The sequence below is a fragment of the Syngnathoides biaculeatus genome, chromosome 8 (genome assembly GCF_019802595.1).
Source record: "Syngnathoides biaculeatus isolate LvHL_M chromosome 8, ASM1980259v1, whole genome shotgun sequence".
Classification (NCBI taxonomy): domain Eukaryota; kingdom Metazoa; phylum Chordata; class Actinopteri; order Syngnathiformes; family Syngnathidae; genus Syngnathoides; species Syngnathoides biaculeatus.
Genome location: NC_084647.1, coordinates 5,358,549 through 5,378,203, shown reverse-complemented (window position 1 = coordinate 5,378,203; position 19,655 = coordinate 5,358,549). Strand labels below are relative to the sequence as shown.

At 42.9% G+C, this 19,655-nt stretch overlaps 1 protein-coding gene across 10 annotated transcripts in view; it reads left to right on the top strand.

The window, feature by feature from the left end:
* Positions 1–19,655, top strand: part of phldb1b (pleckstrin homology-like domain, family B, member 1b) — a 121,948-nt gene that overhangs the window by 18,373 nt on the left and 83,920 nt on the right. For 8 of the 10 annotated variants that reach the window (XM_061827481.1, XM_061827480.1, XM_061827479.1 and 5 more), the window contains one exon: positions 18,268–18,393. In XM_061827481.1, the coding sequence (XP_061683465.1) occupies positions 18,268–18,393 (126 nt within the window). Of the gene's footprint in view, positions 1–2,098; positions 2,534–2,958; positions 3,107–18,267; positions 18,394–19,655 lie in introns of those variants that run through there. The other 2 variants (XM_061827484.1, XM_061827483.1) reach the window with 2 other exon arrangements.

The following is a 19,655-nucleotide window of genomic DNA, read 5'->3' as shown; positions in this document are numbered from 1 at the left end:
AACCCTTGCCACCTCCTGGACAAGACGTGAGGCGGCTGCGGAACCATTGCCACCTCCTGGACGGGAACGTGAGGCGGCAGCGGAACCATCGCTACCTCCTGGACAGGAACGTGAGGCGGCTGTGGAACCATCGCCGCCTCCTGGACAGGAACATGAGGCGTCTGCAGAACCATTACCACCTCCTGGACAGGAATGTGAGATTCGGAGATTGGCTCCTGAAACCCCACAGGCGGCAGAACGCTGCGTTATTACTCTTTCAGTGTTTGCCTTGGCACTCCTGAACTGGATGCTTGTTCATAAATGAGAGTCGGCTCCTTCAGACGAAGTCCGACTGGCTCATGGTCAGGGATCCCGGTGGAGAACTGGCAGACACTAGAGGGCGTGAATAGATCATTCTTGGGCACGGCACGGAGTGACGGGAATGATAAAGTCCTCGCCCTCTTAACTGGAGGAAATAGTTTGCCTCGTTTTTATCTGAATTCACTCCAGCCTCTAAAGTTAAGCCCTCTGCAATTCGCTTCTGGGTCTTCTTCCTTGGGAACACGCACATTGAAGGCGCTCTGGTAGGCTCATCCTCGATCGCAAATTCCACCCCTTTACGAAAACGGCCGCCCGGACGCCTGTCACCACCGCGACGCAGGTGTGACGCGGCACTGAATCTGTTGCCACCCGTGACATGAGCTCGGTTCGAAAAAAGCGGTCGAAGGATACCGTGGCATGAGCCTGGGTCAGCAGCGTGTCTGTCGAAGCCACGACGTGAGTGTGGCAAGGTGGCGGATCGGTTTCCACTGCCACGTGAGCTCGGTTCGGTAGCGGATCAGTGGCTACCGCAGCATGAGCTTGCAGTGAATCTGTTGCGAGCGCGATATGGGAATGGCGCAGCGGTGGATCCGTTGCCACAGCGACGTGAACCTTGCTCGGTAGCGGGTCCGTTGGCACTGCAGCGTGAACATGAGTCAGCAGAGAGTCTATTGAAACCGCAACATGGGCGTGTCTCGGGAGCGGGTCAGTTGCAACCGCGGCGTGAGTCAGCAACGAGTCTGTTGAAACCGTGACGTGGGCATGTCTCGGGAGCGGAGCAGTTGCAACTGCAGCATGAGCGTGAGTCAGCAGCGAGTCTGTTGCAACCGTGATGTAGCTCGGCTGGTTATCTAATCCTCGCCGAACCTGGGCCGTGAGGACCGCTAGTTCGACGCTCTGCCGCTCTATTTCCGCCCGCATTTCGCGATAGAACCCCTCGTGATTCTCGAGTCGCCGCACCTCGGGATTAGCGGACTCCTCGTCCCTCTGAGCTGGAGGTTTCGCCACCAGGTCCATATCTGCTGGTTTGGCCGTTACCGGTGGGGAGTGGATGAACGAGGACATTGTCTTTGTCGCCGCGCAGCGGGTGGCACAAAGGCGTTTCCTCTAGCTGCCACGCGGAGGACCCGGGTAGATGGCCAAGTGGGTCCCCAAAAACAGATTGGAGGACTTCGACCTACGGGTGAAGACACTCTGAAGCTGGAAACACGGGGAGGTGAAACGAACTGACTGGGATTAAAGATAGGGAGAGGAAATTCACAGTCATTATCTGAATCGTAGTCAGGCAGACGATCATATAAATCATGGTCTTCCTCAAAATCCGAAAAATCAGAGTCCAAAAGAATACAAGATGGTGAGCGGGTCGTGGTCAGGACGTAATCATGACGACGCGTGTGACAGGGAAGACACGAACGACATCACGGAGCCTACCCGGACAGGCTTGGTCCATTTGGTTCCGCTTGAGCAATGCTTTCCAACTGTACCACTATGCTGTTGAATGTAATATATATTTTATTTATTCATTTGTGTATTTACAGCACAATTGCTGTATTTTAATGCATCCAGGTAGATTATATTTTCCAAAACAATGCAAATCCATTTTGACTCTCATTGGATGGATGGTTCTATTCAGCCAAAGTAAACGGCACTGATCAAAGTACGCACTGTACCACGGTAGCACATAGCGCAGCTTTTTTTTGTCCTCTTGTCGAGTGCCTTGTGGTCATGCTCCGCCTCGTCCCTCACGTCACACCTCCTTCAGGTCTCCTCCCCTTGCTCTTTCCCTCTGCTCCTCCCCGCTCCAACGCGGCCTCTCTCTGGGGTCTGTGCGGGCTCAGCGGATGTCAAGAACCGGTTTTTGAGTCGCAGGCAACCGCTTGGACGATAGAACGTCTCGCTTGGATTAAAAGACTAGAAAGACATTTAAAGTTGGATGTGTGATGTGGCGACACACGCGTCAGGCCCGTAACAAGTGGACAAGTGTGGACAGCTGCCGTTGAGATCGCTCCAGTTTCTCCACTCCAGCACACGAGTAGATAGTTTTGGTTTTTGTCTTTTTGTGGGATTAACATTACAAGAGAACATGAAGACGAAGCCCTAAATCACTGTCGTTGCTTAAATGATTCGTATTAAGTAAGAAGGCGTGCACGTGTTTTTGTTTTTTCAAATTCAAAAGCTGCAGAGGCTATGAACACAACGGAGGGAGAGGACATTTTCATTCAGTGGACTTAAAGTAAGTGGGCTTGCCTTATCTACTTAATTGTTATGATGTAGTGTCAGAAATTTCCATGTGATTAATCATATAAACTATTATTGTGACCACAAGTTAATGATGAAAACTACACTTTTGAAGCTCCTGAATTGGGTCCCACCAGAATTTTAATAGAATAGTTTTTTTTGTGAACTCATGGGTCCCAAATATTTCAGCTGTACACATAAAATCATTATCCATCCATCCATTTACTTAGTCGCTTATCCTCACAAGGGTCGCAGGGAGTGCTGAAGCCTATCCCAGCTGTCAACAGGCAGGAGGCGGGATACAACCTGAACCGCTTGCCAGCCAATAGCAGTGCACATTGAGACAAACAGCCGCACTCACAATCACACCTCGGGGCAACTTTGAGTGTCCAATTAATGTTGCATGTTTTTGGCATGTAGGAGGAAACCAGAGTGCCCGCAGGAAACCCACGCAGGCACGGGGAGAACATGCAAACTTCACACAGGCGGGTCCGGGATTGAACCCGGGACCTCAGAACTGTGCGGCCAACGCTTTACCAGCTGCTCCACTGTGCCGCCCTTAAAATCAGTAATGAGGATTTAATTATTTTGTTTCCAATACACTGTGGTGGTGCTTTAAGCCAAAGTCATGAAGACTGCATCATTGTCAAAAAACTCTTTATTTCTTTATTTAAAAAAAAAAATATGCCACTTAATCCTGCACAGGGGTCAGAGAGAGTCTGATAAACCTATCCTAACAGGGGGTGGTCTTTCACCAATCAGTCAAAGGCCACATAGACTGAGACGGACAACCCTTCATTCTCACATTCACACAGCACTGAGTGTGGACTGAATCCGTGCTGCCAAAACTGAAGTCTTGTCTGGGACTTCAAATACAGTAGATATAGATCTAATCACGATTCATTTTTTCATGTGCAAACTCAGTTACTCACTGTCATGATAACTAAATAAGTAGCCGCCATTAAAGCATGTGTGCTGAAAAATTAAGCTAGAGAGTAGTTCAGGTCGGCGCGATGTTGTAAATAGGGCTATTGTTCACCGCAGTACACATAGTCAAAATTTAAAATTTAAGCCCAACATTAGTTTAGTAATTTTAGCAAATAAAATACACAGAAAAATAACAGCACAATTTTTGTCCAACAGTGCAAAAAATGTAGAAAAATATAACGGCGTTAGATTAGTTTTTCTAAATTTGAAGGCCCAAGATAAAACATAAACAAACTACCCTCCCAGGGTTAACAAAGACACTTGGATTGTAAACAGATTGGATTATAACAGTCAATGCTATTTTTGTTACTTTCAAATATGCATAATCTTTCATAAAAATATATAAAATAATTAACTGTATTGTTCTCGAACAAGCCAGCTGGCAGGAGTGAGTGACAGAAGATTGCACTGACAGCTCTCGCATTTTTATGCTTTCCACATAATCACTTCGGTGGTGGTACGTCTTTAAATGAATATACACATTTTTTCCGTCTTAGAGGGCATAAACATACCTTGGACCTCTCTTAGTTCATTGCATTGTTCTATGTCGCTTTGGAGACACTGCCAAACAATTGACTGTGGAAACTTGCATAGCGACCGTCTGCCTCCATTCCTGATCCAGAGCTGGTGAAAAGAGAGGCTGTTGCTGACACGCCGTGCTTCACATGACCACGGCTCGGACCGGGAGTTCTGATTTCGCTATAGGGTGGGACACTCAAGGAGGCACTCTTCTGTTTACTGTCACGACTTGCCAACAGAAGTGGAACAGGAAAAGGACGACTCTGATTGGATGTACAGTATATACCTACCAAGTTAGATCAAAGCACTATGTAACACAGCTGATCACTGAGATTCATGGGAAATTTATCACAATCTTCCATCTTGATTATTTAATCACCCAGCCTTTAGCCTAACTCTATATATCTGAAGACAGCAAGAAAATCATACAATTGAAACTGTTGAACAAACACATGTTAATATGGTGCACATATTAAACACTGCATCATGTAGAATTGCAAGATGCCTGGTGGGATACATTGTATTGTGATCGAAATTCTCAAGAGATAAATGTTTCCTTTTTTCTGTTTTTGTCATGTCAGAGTACCCCAATGCTTTTCAGTGTTCATAATATTATTGATCTGGCTTCGTTTATTATCCTGCAGTTCCCTGTAATAGTGTGTTAGTTCTTCACCAGATTTGGACACAATCAAATAACACAATTTGGGGGTCACTTTGTTCTGGATTACTAATTGCAAATGATTGTTAATTGCATTTAATGAGCATTGAATAAGGTTTGTCTTATTTCATTCCATTTACTTGTTGATTGCTTCTATTTTCATGTATTAAGCAGTAGTAAAGTCCAGTTTAGTTTTCCACTCAGCAACAGCATCTCTCCGGACTCAAACAGAAAATTTCAAAGTTTCCCAAGTACAAAACAATTTAGAATAAAGTTTTCTCTGGTGGCATGGTGGAGCAGCTGGAATGCGTTGGCCTCACAGTTCTGAGGTTCCGGGTTAAATCCTGGGCCAGCCTGTGGGGAGTTTGCATGTTCTCCCCATGCCTGCGTGGGTTTCCTCCGGCGCTCCGGTTTCCTCCCAGATCCCAAAAACATGCAACATTGATTGGATACTCTAGATTGCCCCTAGGTGTGATTGTGAGTGAGGCTATTTGTCTCAATGTGCCCTGTGATTGGCTGGCAACCAGTTCAGGGTGTACCCTGCCTCCTGCCCATTGACAGCTGGGATAGGCTTCAGCACTCCCGTGACCCTCGTGAGGATAAGTAGCTAAGAAAATGGATGAATGAATGGGTTGCTCTATATAAATGTAACATTTACAGCAGCTCAAACATTACTCCCACATGTAGTAAGATCTGTTAATAGACAGTGCACACAATTTTTATTTTTTTTTGCAGACACTTCCCCACCACCACCTACTGACATAAGCGGACCTCACTGTCTCTGTCTGTCTACTGTTTCATTGCTATTCCTGGTTGCCGCTGTGACCTAATCAGGCCTCGTGACAGAAGTAGAAACAAGCTTCACTTTTAATGATTGCAGCTACTAAGTCTTTTTTTGTGCTTCATACATTATGGAAACTTTTAAGGGCTATCTCAGTAACAGGGTGTTGTGGTTTTCACAGATTCTTGAGGTGTGAGTATACTGTGTGGTGGAAAAATTACATTTAAAGTGTACTTAAACATGATTACTGAAAAATAAAATCTATTTGTCGTATAGTCTATTGGAGAAATTTTTTTAAATAACTGACTGTTTGTAGCTGATTATCTGGTGTGATTTTTAAGTTCAGTACTTGCACTGTTCGCTTGAGTAGGTATTTATCTGCCGACCCACATGAGGGAAACACGCCTAAGCAGGCTGTGCTACTGAGTTAACTCAGCACACCTGGAGGACTAAAATAGATAGTTTGTGGTTATGGTTGATTTGATTGGGTCTGCATCTGTTTGCCTTAAGGTAGATGTTTACCAGTGGGGGATTGACTTTAGTTGTGACAAAAGGAAATGGGGTGTGCGTGACCATGGAACATCTGTTCAGACAAGTGGTAACTAACCACTTAATTGTGAGGCATCAACTAGACAATCATCTGGTTACTGTGATTTTCACAGTGTTCTCATTAACAAAGTTCTGTATGATCAGTTCTCCCACTGTGTAAGAAACCCAAAAACTAAATAGTACCATACCCTTTTAGACACGATATCCTTGGGATACGAACCAGTTGTATAGAATGTTAAGGTTGATCTCATACTATTGTTGATTCCGAATGAAATAAGTAAGATAAGCACCAAGAGATTTCTTTCAAATTATTGTGGAAACATATTGACCATCCATGTTGGCACTTTATATAGTAGTCATAATACACTAAACGTTATAATACTGTAACTTTTTTCATTTTACAATATAATCTCATAATATTAGCTATCATATTGTAATATATATATATATATTATATATATATATATATATATATATATATATATATATTGTTAATGATATCTGGCACAAAAGCAATTACAAAAGATACATCTCATATGAGTTAATAACTTGGATTTCACTCTGAAACACTTGATGACTCCATTAGCTTTGGTGATATTTTACACTAGATAGTAAGCCTACGATCATATACAAATTACAAATGGATATGAGGCTTATAATATCCAAATAGACATCATGTATGGAGATGTTTTGCCGTCTGAGCAGTTTCCAATCAAAAACTGAATGATTAGTACTTATTTCTGTCCAGATACTCAGAGACTTTGATTACATGTTTTGTATAGGTCGCAATAAAAATTGTTGAGAAGAAAATATGACCTCAGTTGGCCCAGCCCGACGGATATGGGACACTGTCTATCCATCCACAGGGTCATGGGAATGCTGCAGCCAATTCCAGTTCTCATCGGGCAGGAGGCAGGGTGCACCGTGAACTGGTTGCTAGCCAATCGCAGTGCACAGGGAGACTGACAACAGTCACACTCATAATCACACCTCGGGGTAATTTAGAATCTCCAATGAATGCATATTTTTGGGATCTGGGAGGAAACCGGAATGCATGGAGAAAACCCACGCAGGCATCAGGAGAACATGTAAACTCCAAACAGACTGGGCTGGGATTTGAACCCCAGTCCTCAGAACTGTGAGGCCTACTCCCTACAGCTGCCCCACCGTGCTGCCCGTTTTTGGAACACATGTTTCTATATAACTTTGTATTTAAGGCAAATCCTTGATGCCGCTGTTTTTGAGAAACTTTGTTGCTTAGCTTTGCGTGGCATCAGGTGGCTCACAACTGCATATTGTGTGTGTGTGTGTTTCTTTCAGCTTGTCCCTTTCGGGGTCGCCACAGCGTGTCATCTCAGATGAACGCATATACATGTTTGGCACAATTTTTACGCCGGATGCCCTTCCTGACGCAACCCTTCTCAGGGAATTGAAGCCCCAGTGGGATACGAACCCACAACCCCTGGTTTACCAAACCAGTGCTCTAACCACTGAGCTACAGGGCCTCTTTTCTCATTCTCGAATGCACCATCATAAATGAAGCTTTTTACATAACATCCGACTTGCAATGTGAGAAGCACATGCTTTTTCAACATTTACATAATGCGATCAAGCATGCACACACACAAATTGTGATAAATAGCAATGAAAATGAGGCCCCTTTAGAAGGAGAGACTTACTGGTACTTTACAAAGTGTGTGCGGGATAGCTCGCTCACTCACCAGCTGTCCAGATGAGTTGACAGCTCACACTTTGTAAAGTAAAAGTGCTCCAGTGAACACAGTCCAAATAGATACTCTGTTATTCCATTCCCTCTGTGTGTCTTTAAACTTGCCACTTTTCGAAAGCCCAGTGTGTGCAGTTCCCTTATCAACTTGAGGCTCTCCCCATTTCAGGTCTGTTTATCCTGTCAAATGTGAGCTGGTCGTATCATCACCACATCCTGGCATGTTTAAATGAGCAAAGTATTTTGCTCTGGAATGTAAAAAAAAAAAAAAATCACTTTTGGGTGATTTTTGGTAGGTGAAAAATTGTGGCTGTCTGTTAAATTTTTACTGAACTATATATTCCTAATGTTGAATGAATTTAGCACCTTTTATTGGCTCTCAATCACCACCACCACCCTCCTCTCTTTTATCATTTGTTCGTACAAAATAATCTGGGATAGACTGGTTAATTTTTAAAGGTCAAGTGTCATCCCTATAAACATTCTAAAATAGATATTGTAATGAAAAATACATATAACATTATTCACTCCAATGTCTGTACGAAAAAATAAAATTGAGCAGAGAGCGTGTTATCTATGCGCAAAGTTGCAGAAGTGTCATTCTACGACTTCCAAGTGGTCGCCATATTGGCTGCATCCTCTGTACGTGATGTCACCCAGACATTCACCAATGAAAACACACGGTGCACCCTACTATGGGAGACGAACACACCCCTTCTGACACGGAAGCTCTTTTCGAAAAGGAGAACACCACACAACCGAGTGAAGTTACCAGGGAAATATTACACTATTGTTTCGAGCCATATTCAGATGATATGCGATCACCGCCAAACCGCCTCGCCGTCCGATCCACTTCCGCGGCAGAGATGAGCCATCGTGGCTCATCGGAGCCGGCCGGTGTGGCTCATTTTCGACTGAGGTTGCTTATTACGGAGCCAAGCCGTGCTGCTTTTGGGGGTTGTTCATAGTCGCCGCAGTACGTGATGAACAACACTGTTGAGCCGGGGCGCTTTACTGCGTTGTCGTTGCACGCGGCTGAGTGAGGCATTGTCGGCTGCGTTCTTCAGAGCCGCCGCCGTCCGCAAGCCCGACGCGAAGCCTTCGTTGAAGCCGTGACCGGCGAACGCGGCGCCTCAGCCGGTGTGGCTCATTTTCGGCGCTGTGGTGGCTTATAATGGAGCCAAGCCGTGTTGCTTTAGGGGGTTGTTCATAGCCGCCGCAGTATGTGATGAACAACACCGTCGAGCTGAGGCGGTTTACGGCATTGTCGTAGCACACGGCTGAGTGTGGCATTGTGGCAGAGTTCTTCAGAGCCGCCGCTGTCCGCGAGCCCGAAGCGCAGCCTTCACTAGCGAAGCGACGCACCAGCCCAACTGCGTCCGATGCACACATCGACACATTTCGTACGCAGATCTTTTGTTATGTTATGAGAGACCGATTACGTGGTCCACCCCAAACTATTATTTTTTTTAGTAGCTGCATACACACCTACCTGTCATTTGGAAACCACAAAGCTCTCGTCCTCTGCACCCGTGCAATTTTTCACGACGAACCGGGTCTCTTGCAAACTTATGAAGGGTAAATCCATCCTCCCGAGTGTTCAAGCAATGTCCAGCAATGCAACGAGCCTGCATTTTGGCTAACACGAAGGAACAACGAGCTTCCTTCCTGGAGGTAAAACTAATGGAAACAAACGCGTCCACTTGAGGGCAGTCCTGTCCTCTATGTCACTTCCTGCTTCTTCTTGAAAACAAATCTCTCGAGAGGATTTTCATGGCGTTGACAGTTACAAAAAGCTGTATACGTCAAAATCATGTTTTGTGGTGAAAAAATGCATGGGTCCATGTCGGCTGCCATTTTTTCATTAGTAACATACTAAAAATCATGCATTTCATGACAGTGGCCCTTTAAGTAGCAAAACGTTGTTGTCATGAAGTTTTGTCCGTGACAACTGTAGTGTGCACATACGCAACGGTGCAGTGGATAATAGTGCATGTCCTATCAGGAAGAAGTGGCCGATAAGCAGGGAGCCAATCATATTCCATCAGGTCATTTTTTAATTTTTAATTCATATGATAACATAACTTAACAATGACACAACTGGAGAGTGTGCTTGATGACATTGCAATGTGAAAAACCCATTAAAACATGCACTCAAATGCCATCAGATGAAATTTTTAATCGCACAAGCTAGGAGAACAGAGACCCAATGTGACCAATTTGGTCACAGTCTTTATGGAGGCCTTGAACAGTGTCTTGGTGAGCTGAAAAATTGATCGGTACAGTAGATGACTGTGGCCAGTTTAACATTAGGATTGCTTTGTCAATCCACTTGAAGTGACAACTACAGTAGCTGCTTATGAAAAAGACTGGTTACACAAAGGTGGTGTGCTGGCCTTGTATGCAATGCTTTTGCAGCATGTGACAGGCAGCATGGTGCAGAGGGAATAACTTGTGACAGCAGTCAGTGGCTGACTGCAAGACACAGAGACACCTCACAAAGCCCTACAGTCTCCAGTTACTTGCATTGTTTAATGTGGCAGCATCATTATATAATATTGCATATGTGAAACTCTGTGATGAACCTCTTGACTTGTTGTGACCTCACTGTACTAGAATGTGAAGCTTTTCACTTCTAACCACCTCTGCTTCCTCACATCTAATCTTTCAAGCAAATATTCTACAGGCTAAGCTTACATGCTGGAAAGATTGGTCCAATGGTTGCAGCACAGACGTGTTATTAGAGAAATGATGGAAACTTTGGTCCGGAGGCACGTTCCAATAGGTCCAGCTGGTTCTTTTAATGCCACGCAGAGTAGTCCCAAAGGATTACTTACTCTCAATAGTTTTTATCAGTTTTGATATTGTGTCCATGATTTATTTATTTCATTGGCATAGGTAATTCCTTTCTATTTTGTCAATGGTAAATTAAACATCCATCCATCCATTGTATTCGCCGCTTATCCACACAATGGTCACGGGAGTGCTTGAGCCTCTCTCAGCCATCAACGGCCAGGCTGCAGGGTACACCCTGAATTGGTTGCCAGCTAATCGCAGGACACATGGAGACAGACAACAGTCGCGCACACAATCACACCTCGAGACAATTTAGTGTGTCCAATTAATGTTGCGTGATTTGGGGATGTGGAAAGAAACCGGAGTGCCTGGAGAAAACCCACACAAGCACGTGGAGAACATGCAAACAGGCGGTGCTGGGATTGAACCCGGGTGCTCAGAACTGTGAGGTCAACGCTTTACAGATGCGTCACACATTAAACAATTTCTTTATAATAAATAAAACATAATGGAATATTTTAGTCACTAATGTTGCATAATCAACACAAATAAAACTTAATTGCATGTGACTTATGAGATGTGTGATTGTGACCTACATGTGGCATGGTGGCGCGACTTGTTAGAGCGTCTATCTCACAGTCTTGAGGTCTGAGGTTCAAATCCCCACCCTGACTGTATGGTGTTTGCATGTTCTCCCCCTGCCTGCGTGGGTTTCCTCCCTCGCCCCAAAAACATGCATTAATTTGAGACTCTAAATTGCCTAATAGTGTGATTGTATAATTTGATTGAGAGTGTAATGACTGAATCTGCGAGATCTGCGTGCATATGGCAAACCACATACTGAACTGTAAAACAATTCACTCCACAAAATTGCAGCAGCACGTCAAAGCTTTTGGACGTTAGAGTATATAATTCAACATCAAAATTATTATTATTATTGGGTACAACATCTTGAATTCTCTCTGAAATGAGTCATTCATGTGAGAGTTTCTCTCAAAGGCAAAAAGAACACAATTTTAGTCTGCTGACTGGCATGTCCTACTGTACTGATGGGTATTCACCTTGACTCAGTCAGAACTTTTGTGTTCTATAACACATTTACATGATGTTGCCGTTTTATTAGAGTGGGGTTGGAGTGTCCTTAGTCTTGGAGATCTGTCAAGTGGAAATTTTTATGACCTATTCCAATGGAAAGCACTTTATCAAAAGAATTTGGCTTTTGGTTGGCTCCAACAGAGTCTGGAATATTGGATTAGATGAATCATTTCTGGAGTGCTGAGGAAGACATTGCTCTCCACCACAGTGGTCAGACAATCCATTTCATTAGTGGGTAGGATCTAATTGCATGCACACACATATCTCCACTCATCCTCCATTCTGTGATGCCAATCCCAACAGTGCAAGTCCCATGTGATATTACTTAGCGCTGTGTAATTATAAAAATGGCAATATGTCAGTTTTCCTATTGGAAAGTGCTGGGAGAAAAGTTTTTGATTAGACAGATTTGATTTTCTGTCACATCTTGTTTCGCTGAGCTCAGCTCTTGAGAGAACTAATCCAGAGACATTTGCCAACTGCCTTTTGGAAGGATACTGACAACCCACACTCTAAGACATTCCTGTAAATTCTACAGTTATTTACAACATACCTTACTGGAACATACTTTAGTGATGTTACAGTAATTAACCTACAGTTTCCATTGCATCGTGGGATTTTGGTTGACATCAAATGAAAAAGGTACTCTACAGTGAGCCCCTGGCCATTTGCAGTTTACCGTTCGCGGCCCTGCATATTTGAGGATTTTGCTCCATTTTTTTCCACGTAATGTACTGTATTTTCATCTCCATAAGATGCACTTGGAGATCTGAAATTTTCTCCTAAATAGACTGGTCACTTACAATGAGGCGGACCTTATGTGCTAACTAAGTTCCAACATCTGTAAACATTATTGTGACTTGTTTAGTGAACACCACTTGACACACAGGTCACACTGTTAGCATGTATGCTGGCATGTGTTTTAGTGTGTATGTAAGTACCATATGATGGCACTCATGAGGCATTTTACATCTGTAATCAGAAAAAACAAACATTGCATCACACTAACAGTGTATCCAAGATGTTCACATGCACAGTGTCAAATCAAAAGCACCGAGTTCCGTAGTGCCGCAAACCATGTTGGGAGGATGGAAATAGCGCATAAAGTTCATGTTTTGTGTCAGGTATTTCCTCAGTCATTCTTTTATTTACTCTATTTGTTTTATTATTTGCTAGGTATGCTATTTTGTTTTATGTGGTGTGATGATTTTGGTTTTGGTGTGACAACGTGAGTGTGAACAACATCATCAGTAATGACCTGGCAACACTGGTAGATTGTAGGGAAAAATGTAAAATGCAATTGCTCCTGAATGCCCTGTGAGTGCGCTTATATGGTAGCCTACATACATGCTTAAACATGTGCTAGCATGCATGCTAACAACAATACCAGTGTTTTCAAGTGTACTTAACTGGACAAGTCACGCGGCAATATTTGTAGATAAAAGAACTTGTTGTGCACAAAAGGTGTCCTGTCAAAATGGAGAAAATTTAAGACTTGTAAGTGCACCTTATGGTTGCTAAAATATAGTAGATATCCTAAATAGGTATTTTAATACTACATCCATTATTTACGGGCTTTAAACTCATCCATTTTTTAAAAATAACCACATCAGAAAATCTCTATCATGTCCAGTCCTCCACTCGATTATTTCTGTTTCTTATTTCAAATGGAGAAAGTGTGTTATGCTGAAATTAACCCCAGGCTGACCAGCATCTTAGACCAGACTGTTTGACACTCCCTGTACTTATCAAGTCCAACCATTTCCAAATCTTCATAACTGTTTTAAGTAAGGTTTATGTCTCTGGGTGGTAAAGTTGTGGCCCCTCAGATGTCTTTCACATAAATTCCTCTCAGTCCTAAAATAAAAACTCAAAAGTATTTTAGGGTGTGCTGAGATTAGGGACCATGAAGTGTCCTACTCCTGATCTTGCAATGGTACAGTATGTCCAAATTGTTTTCTGTGCCATAGATAAGGAGTAAACCCTGGATTTTGATGACGGCTCAAACAGTCATCATTTTCATCAACTTAACATCACCTTAAAATCACCTTCAGACAAATTCCTGGCACAGAAGCTTGTTTCAGAGTTTTTTTCCCCCAAAAGATTAAAATGAAACTGTGAAAACTACTTGATTTGTTTATTGTCGGTTCCCTGGTCATATTTACACCCACAGCACTGCCATTAAATGGGCAGTGCAGTATCTTCAAAGTGAAACCACCAGAGTTACACTCTTAACATTTGTTTAAGTGCTCTGTAATGAAGAACTACCCTTGATTTATGTCCTCTTGAGTATGATACATGGCTTGCATCTCACTAGACTGTAAATCAAGTCATTACGTTTAAAGGTCCACTGACACCAAAAGCATGATTTTTAGTATGTTTTTAATTTAAAAAAAGGCAGTCGGAATGGACCCATCTGTTTTTTCATCACACAAAATGTTTTTTGATTCATATGACTTGTTATAACTCACGCCATGAAAATCCTCTCGAGGGATATGTTTTGGAGATGAAGCAGGAAGTGACGTTATCAGCAGGAGGGCACTCAGGCGACGTCGTGTGTTTATACCAGTTTTACCTGCGGGAAGGTAGCTCTCTGTTCCTTCGTGTTATCCAAAATGCCAGCACGTTGTATTGCAAGGATATTGCTCAAACACTCGGGAGGATGGATTCGCTCTTCATACTTTTCCAAAAGACCCGTTTCGTTGTGAAAAATGGATTGCACAGGTGCAAAGGATGAGAGCTCCGTGGGTTCCAAATGACAGGTATGTGTGTCTAGAGCTACTAAAAAAAATAATAGTTGGGTGGGGAATGTAATCCTTCTTCGGTCTTCCTTTGGTCGCTCACTTGCGGCCGGCCGGCCGGTCGCTCACTCGCTCTTTTTTTTTCCCTGTTTTATTTTTTGCTCGTGGCTTTGCTAAATATGGCTCGAAACGATAGGGTAATAATGCCCCGGTCATTTCACTCGACTATGAGATGTTCTCTTCTACGAAAAGAGCTTCCGTGTCAGAAGGGCAGCGGAAAAATCCGAAAATTTCTGTTGTTCCTCTCCCATAGCAAGTGCCACTACGTGTTTTCAATGTTGAATGTCTCAGTGTCACGTCTGTTAATGACGTTGCAGGCAATATGTTGAGTGAGACGTCCGCATGGATGACATGCTCTCCGCTCTTAATTTTTCCGCATAGACATGGAAGTGAATTATGTTATATGTATTTTTCATTACAATATCTATTTTAGAATGTTCATAGGTATATCACAAGGGCTTTAAATATGTCATGTGATGCTTCCATCACTCTGGGGGATTCCATCATAATAAATTGATGGATGTTCCTCTGCTCCCTAATACTTGATGAGCATTAATTGTTACCCAGAAACTCCCAGTAATTTAGCTTATTGTTTGTCCTAGTAGCTCCATACTGATTGGCTATAGAAATACCACCCATCCATTCATTTTCTGAGCTGCTTATCCTCACAAGAGTCGCGGGATGAATACCCTGTTTCCCAAAGTGTTCCTGAGTACTTTAGCAGATTGTTTATTCAGTGCATTTTTGTGCCAATTGCTTTTTGTCATAAACAGAATGCGGAGTTGGACCCAAATGCACACGAAGGAGGTCCAGGTGCAGCAGAATTGCGGCTCCATTCAGCAGTAGCCCAAGCCTCCGCCCTCCCCATCAGGTGGAATATGACAAAGGCAATCCGAGCATGGCAGTAGGGAAGGCGGAAGCCTGTAATTGAAAATGGAGATCACACTGGGCGAGGAAGGGCTTAACATAACCAGTGTCTCCGGGGAACTGCTCGGGCCGAGATAGTGGCGTGCACACCGACCGCTGGACATCCGTGACCGGCGGGAAAGCAGGCGCGGACGGGCCTGGAATCGGATCAGCGGTGGGCGTTGTCAGACTGACGTTGGCAGCACTGGTCCTGGACGTGTGCCGCGGCTCAAACCGAGCGCATATTTCGAGTTGTCTCTGATTCGTTACATGGAGAGCATCCTCCTGTTCGGCCAGGTGTCTGCCCTAGAGAGCGACGGATCCCCGCTGAGTCGGCTGAGTCCATGTCTTGGCCAGATCGTTCTGTCATGAACAGAACGCAGAGTTGGACCCAAATGCACGATTCAGGAAACGTGGAGGCAGTTCGGAAAATATCTGTATTTAGTAAAGAGTCGGTAACCAGGCAGGCAGTCCACAAGAGCAGCAGTGATAATGATGGCAGGCTTATGGGGCAGGTCGGGAGACATGCAGGGGTCAGTACACTGGGAATCGAGATCAGATTCGAAGACGTGCGGGAACGAGGCATCAATGACAACGATCTGGCAAAGCCAGACCCTCCGCTGGGTCCTATAAGTACTGCAGGTAATTACTGGGGATGAGGTGCAAGTGTGCACCTCCTGATGACTGCCGGTGTGTCGGGGGACCTGCATAGCCAGGGCTCGGACCAGCAGGATTATGACACTTTTTTCAGAACACACATCTGAGATGACACGCTGTGGCGACCCCGATAGGGACAAGCCGAAAGAAACACACACACACATCATCTTTTGAAAGTGTGCATAGTGACATGTACATCAGTCAAATGAAGTCCAATTTTGTAGTGGTGTATAAAAAATATCAACCTCTCCAAATTTATCAATACAGTATGTTTAGTATTGTAATTGTAGTTTGTAGTGCTGCACTACTACAAATTCATGTAAATTCTAGTTAGTTACCATATACCGACAAAAAAAATACTTTGCAGTGACTGATTCATCCATTTTTCATACCAATTATTCATTGCATAAATGATTTAGCCTAGCGCAGCTGATACACCCTGAAATGATTGTGAGCCAATGCCAGGGCACGTATAAGTAAACAACCACTTACACCTATGGGCAATTTAGTCTTCCATTAACCTAGTATTTACATTTTGGGGACGTGGGAGGAAAACGGAATACCTGGAAAATAACACATACAGGCGTAGGAAAAACATCACCGAGGGGAGGGCGGATTTGAACCCCAGGTTCTCAGAAATGTGAGGCAGATTTTCTCACCAGTCAATCACCATATCGCCTAATAAAAACATCTGTCAAATATAACATGCCCCCTCCCAAAAAAAGTTGAAAATGACTGAATTGTCAAAATGCTGAATATAATGAACAGTAAAAGTGTACAGCCCAGAGGCCTGCAGTGTCATAGAAAATCTCTTTTCCCCTTCTGTTGATATTGAGCTTACGTCTGTTCCAACTGCGAGTCCTTCCACCTCATAATTACCACGAGGTAATGGTAATGGTAATTGTAATTAAGGAAGCAATAAACATGGTTATCTTTCATGGAGATTGTGGACCATGATTTGGCTCAATTACTTATGTGGGGCATATATTTGGAAATTTCAAATATAGATTGTGTAGCCATGAGTTGAATAAGAATGAGTTGCTCCATGAGTTTTTTTGTTAGAAAAGCAATAAGGTTGATGCATAAACACTGTCAATAGCACTGCAGTATGGTAAAAATACTTCAAATCCATGAATTTCATCCAATAATAAGACTTGTACATGCCCTTTTTTGGACAAATTAGAAAATAGTCAATGTAATGCCTCTTACTCTTTTCCCCAGTAGAAATGTTTTATAGTTTTTAACCAACAAATTGATAGATTTATATTACCCCAATTCTCAAAAATGTTTATCTTTTTTTTCACAGTATTTATAACACCACAACCTTCATTATGACTACCGCTATGATATTGTTTTAACTAGAGGCACAATAATGGAACATCATTCATTACTAATATAAATGGACTTCATTTCAATTACATATTACCACTTTAGAATGAAACAATGTCATGTTATATACACAGGATTATGTATGTTGATTGCAGAATATTGGAAGCAAAGTTAACTTCCCATTCACATACTGATCTGAGAATTTAACCTGCCATAACCAGTACCACTTCAGTAAATTTGAACAAAGTGATCATATTTTCTTGTAGCCTGATAAATCAGATGATAGACTAAAATGTTAGGAGGAAAAACAAGAGCCCAGAAGGATAAGGCAATGCTGATTCACGATGACACATAAGAATCCAATGAAAGGCCTAAAAACACTCAAGGGTGATGGTAGGGCAGTTCTAGAGATTGCCATTAACTCCTAACTCCAAATTAGGCAAAGGTTGTTGCATTTACTGCAGTGACAGTACTTTTGAAAGTGCATCTTATCTTTCTAATTGGGTGTGCCTGCTGTAGGAGAGGTTTGTTGTGGTAAGGGGTATCAGATATCTCAACTTTGTAAACCAGTGGGATTTCTTTAAGGAGTAGTCAGAAGATCGCTGTTCTGTTTTTCTACATGAAATAAACATTCCCTGTATACACTTGATGCAGCTTCTGCTCTTTCAGAAGACTTTTCGAAATAACAGACATGGTGCAGCAGTTATCTAATACTTTCCATGCCTCCTGTCCTTACCTTGATTATTACAGCTTCTTCCCAATTACATCAAATTGTCTTTAGTCTTCAGTTTTACAGAGTTCCAAGTAAATCTCTGCCCATTCTGTCTTTATATATTTTATTGTGGATGTTATGTTATCCACGTTTACCATATCCTGTCCTGGTGTCTTGAAGTCCCATGTCACATGTCCTTGTGCTCTTTTCCAGGCTGTATGCTGTGTTTTGGTCAGTCAGCCTTTTTTCGCTTCAACCACCCTGAAGAAGCCTTAAGAATGAAGAGTATGATGCCCTCGGGAGGCAACATTTCCACTGGGGACTACAGAACGTGTGCAGGTATAATATGCCACTCCCGCATTGGTATCTATGACAATGACCGATCAGATGGCATTATGTATAAGAATATAAATTCACTAATGAACTTAACTTAAGGAACATTAAACTTTGGTGAGGATATAACCGTTTGTACATACACAGTAGTGTTTAGCAGATCAGTCTCACAGAGGTTCTGGATTTGTTTTTCAGTTCACTTTAGGCTTTTCTGTGTTGTTTGCAGTTTCTCCCTGTTCTCCAAAAACATTCTTCCTAGCTTAATTGAAGACTCTAAATTTCTCATATTTGTGAATGCAAAGGTATTTTTGTCGATATATAGACTGTGATTAACTTCTGCCCAGTCCAAGGTGCACCAGGCTTCTTGCATGAAGTCTGATTAGATAGACGAAGCGTGCCACTGTCAGTGAAGAAAATGAGTATTTGAACACTCTGCTATATTGCAAGTTCTCCTACTTAGAAATCATGGAGGGCTCTGAAATTTTCATTGTAGGTGCATGTCCACTGTGAGAGAGAGATAATCTAAAAGAAAAAATCCAGAAATCACAATGTATGATTTTTTTTAAAAGATTTATTTGTGTGATACAACTGCAAATAAGTATTTGAACACCTGTCTATCAGCTAGAATTCTGACCCTCAAAGACCTGTTAGTCTGCCTTTAACAGTCCACCTCCACTCCATGTATTATCCTGAATCAGATGCACCTGTGTGAGGTCGTTTGCTGCATAAAGACACCCGTCTACCCCATACAATTAGTAAGACTCAAACTTGTAACATGGCCAAGACCAAAGAGCTGTCCAAAGACACCAGAGACAAAATTGTACAACTCCACACGGTTGGAAAGGGCTACGGAGAAATTGCCAAGCAGCTTGGTGAAAAAAGGTCCACTGTTGGAGCAATCATTAGAAAATAGAAGAAGCTAAACATGACTGTCACTCTCAATCGGAGTGGAGCCCATGCAAGATATCAGCTCGTGGGGTCTCAGTGATCCTAAGAAAGGTGAGGAATCAGCCCAGGACTACACGACACGACTTGGTCAATAACCTGAAAAGATCTGGGACCACCGTTTCCAAGGTGACTGTTGGTAATACATTAAGATGTCATGGTTTGAAATCATGCATGGCACGGACGGCTCCCTGTTTAAACCAGCACATGTCAAGGCCTGTCTTAACTTTGCTAATGACCATTTAGATGATACAGAGGAGTCATGGGAGAAAGGTTTGTGGTCAGATGAGACCAAAATTGAACTTTTTGGTCAAAATTCCACT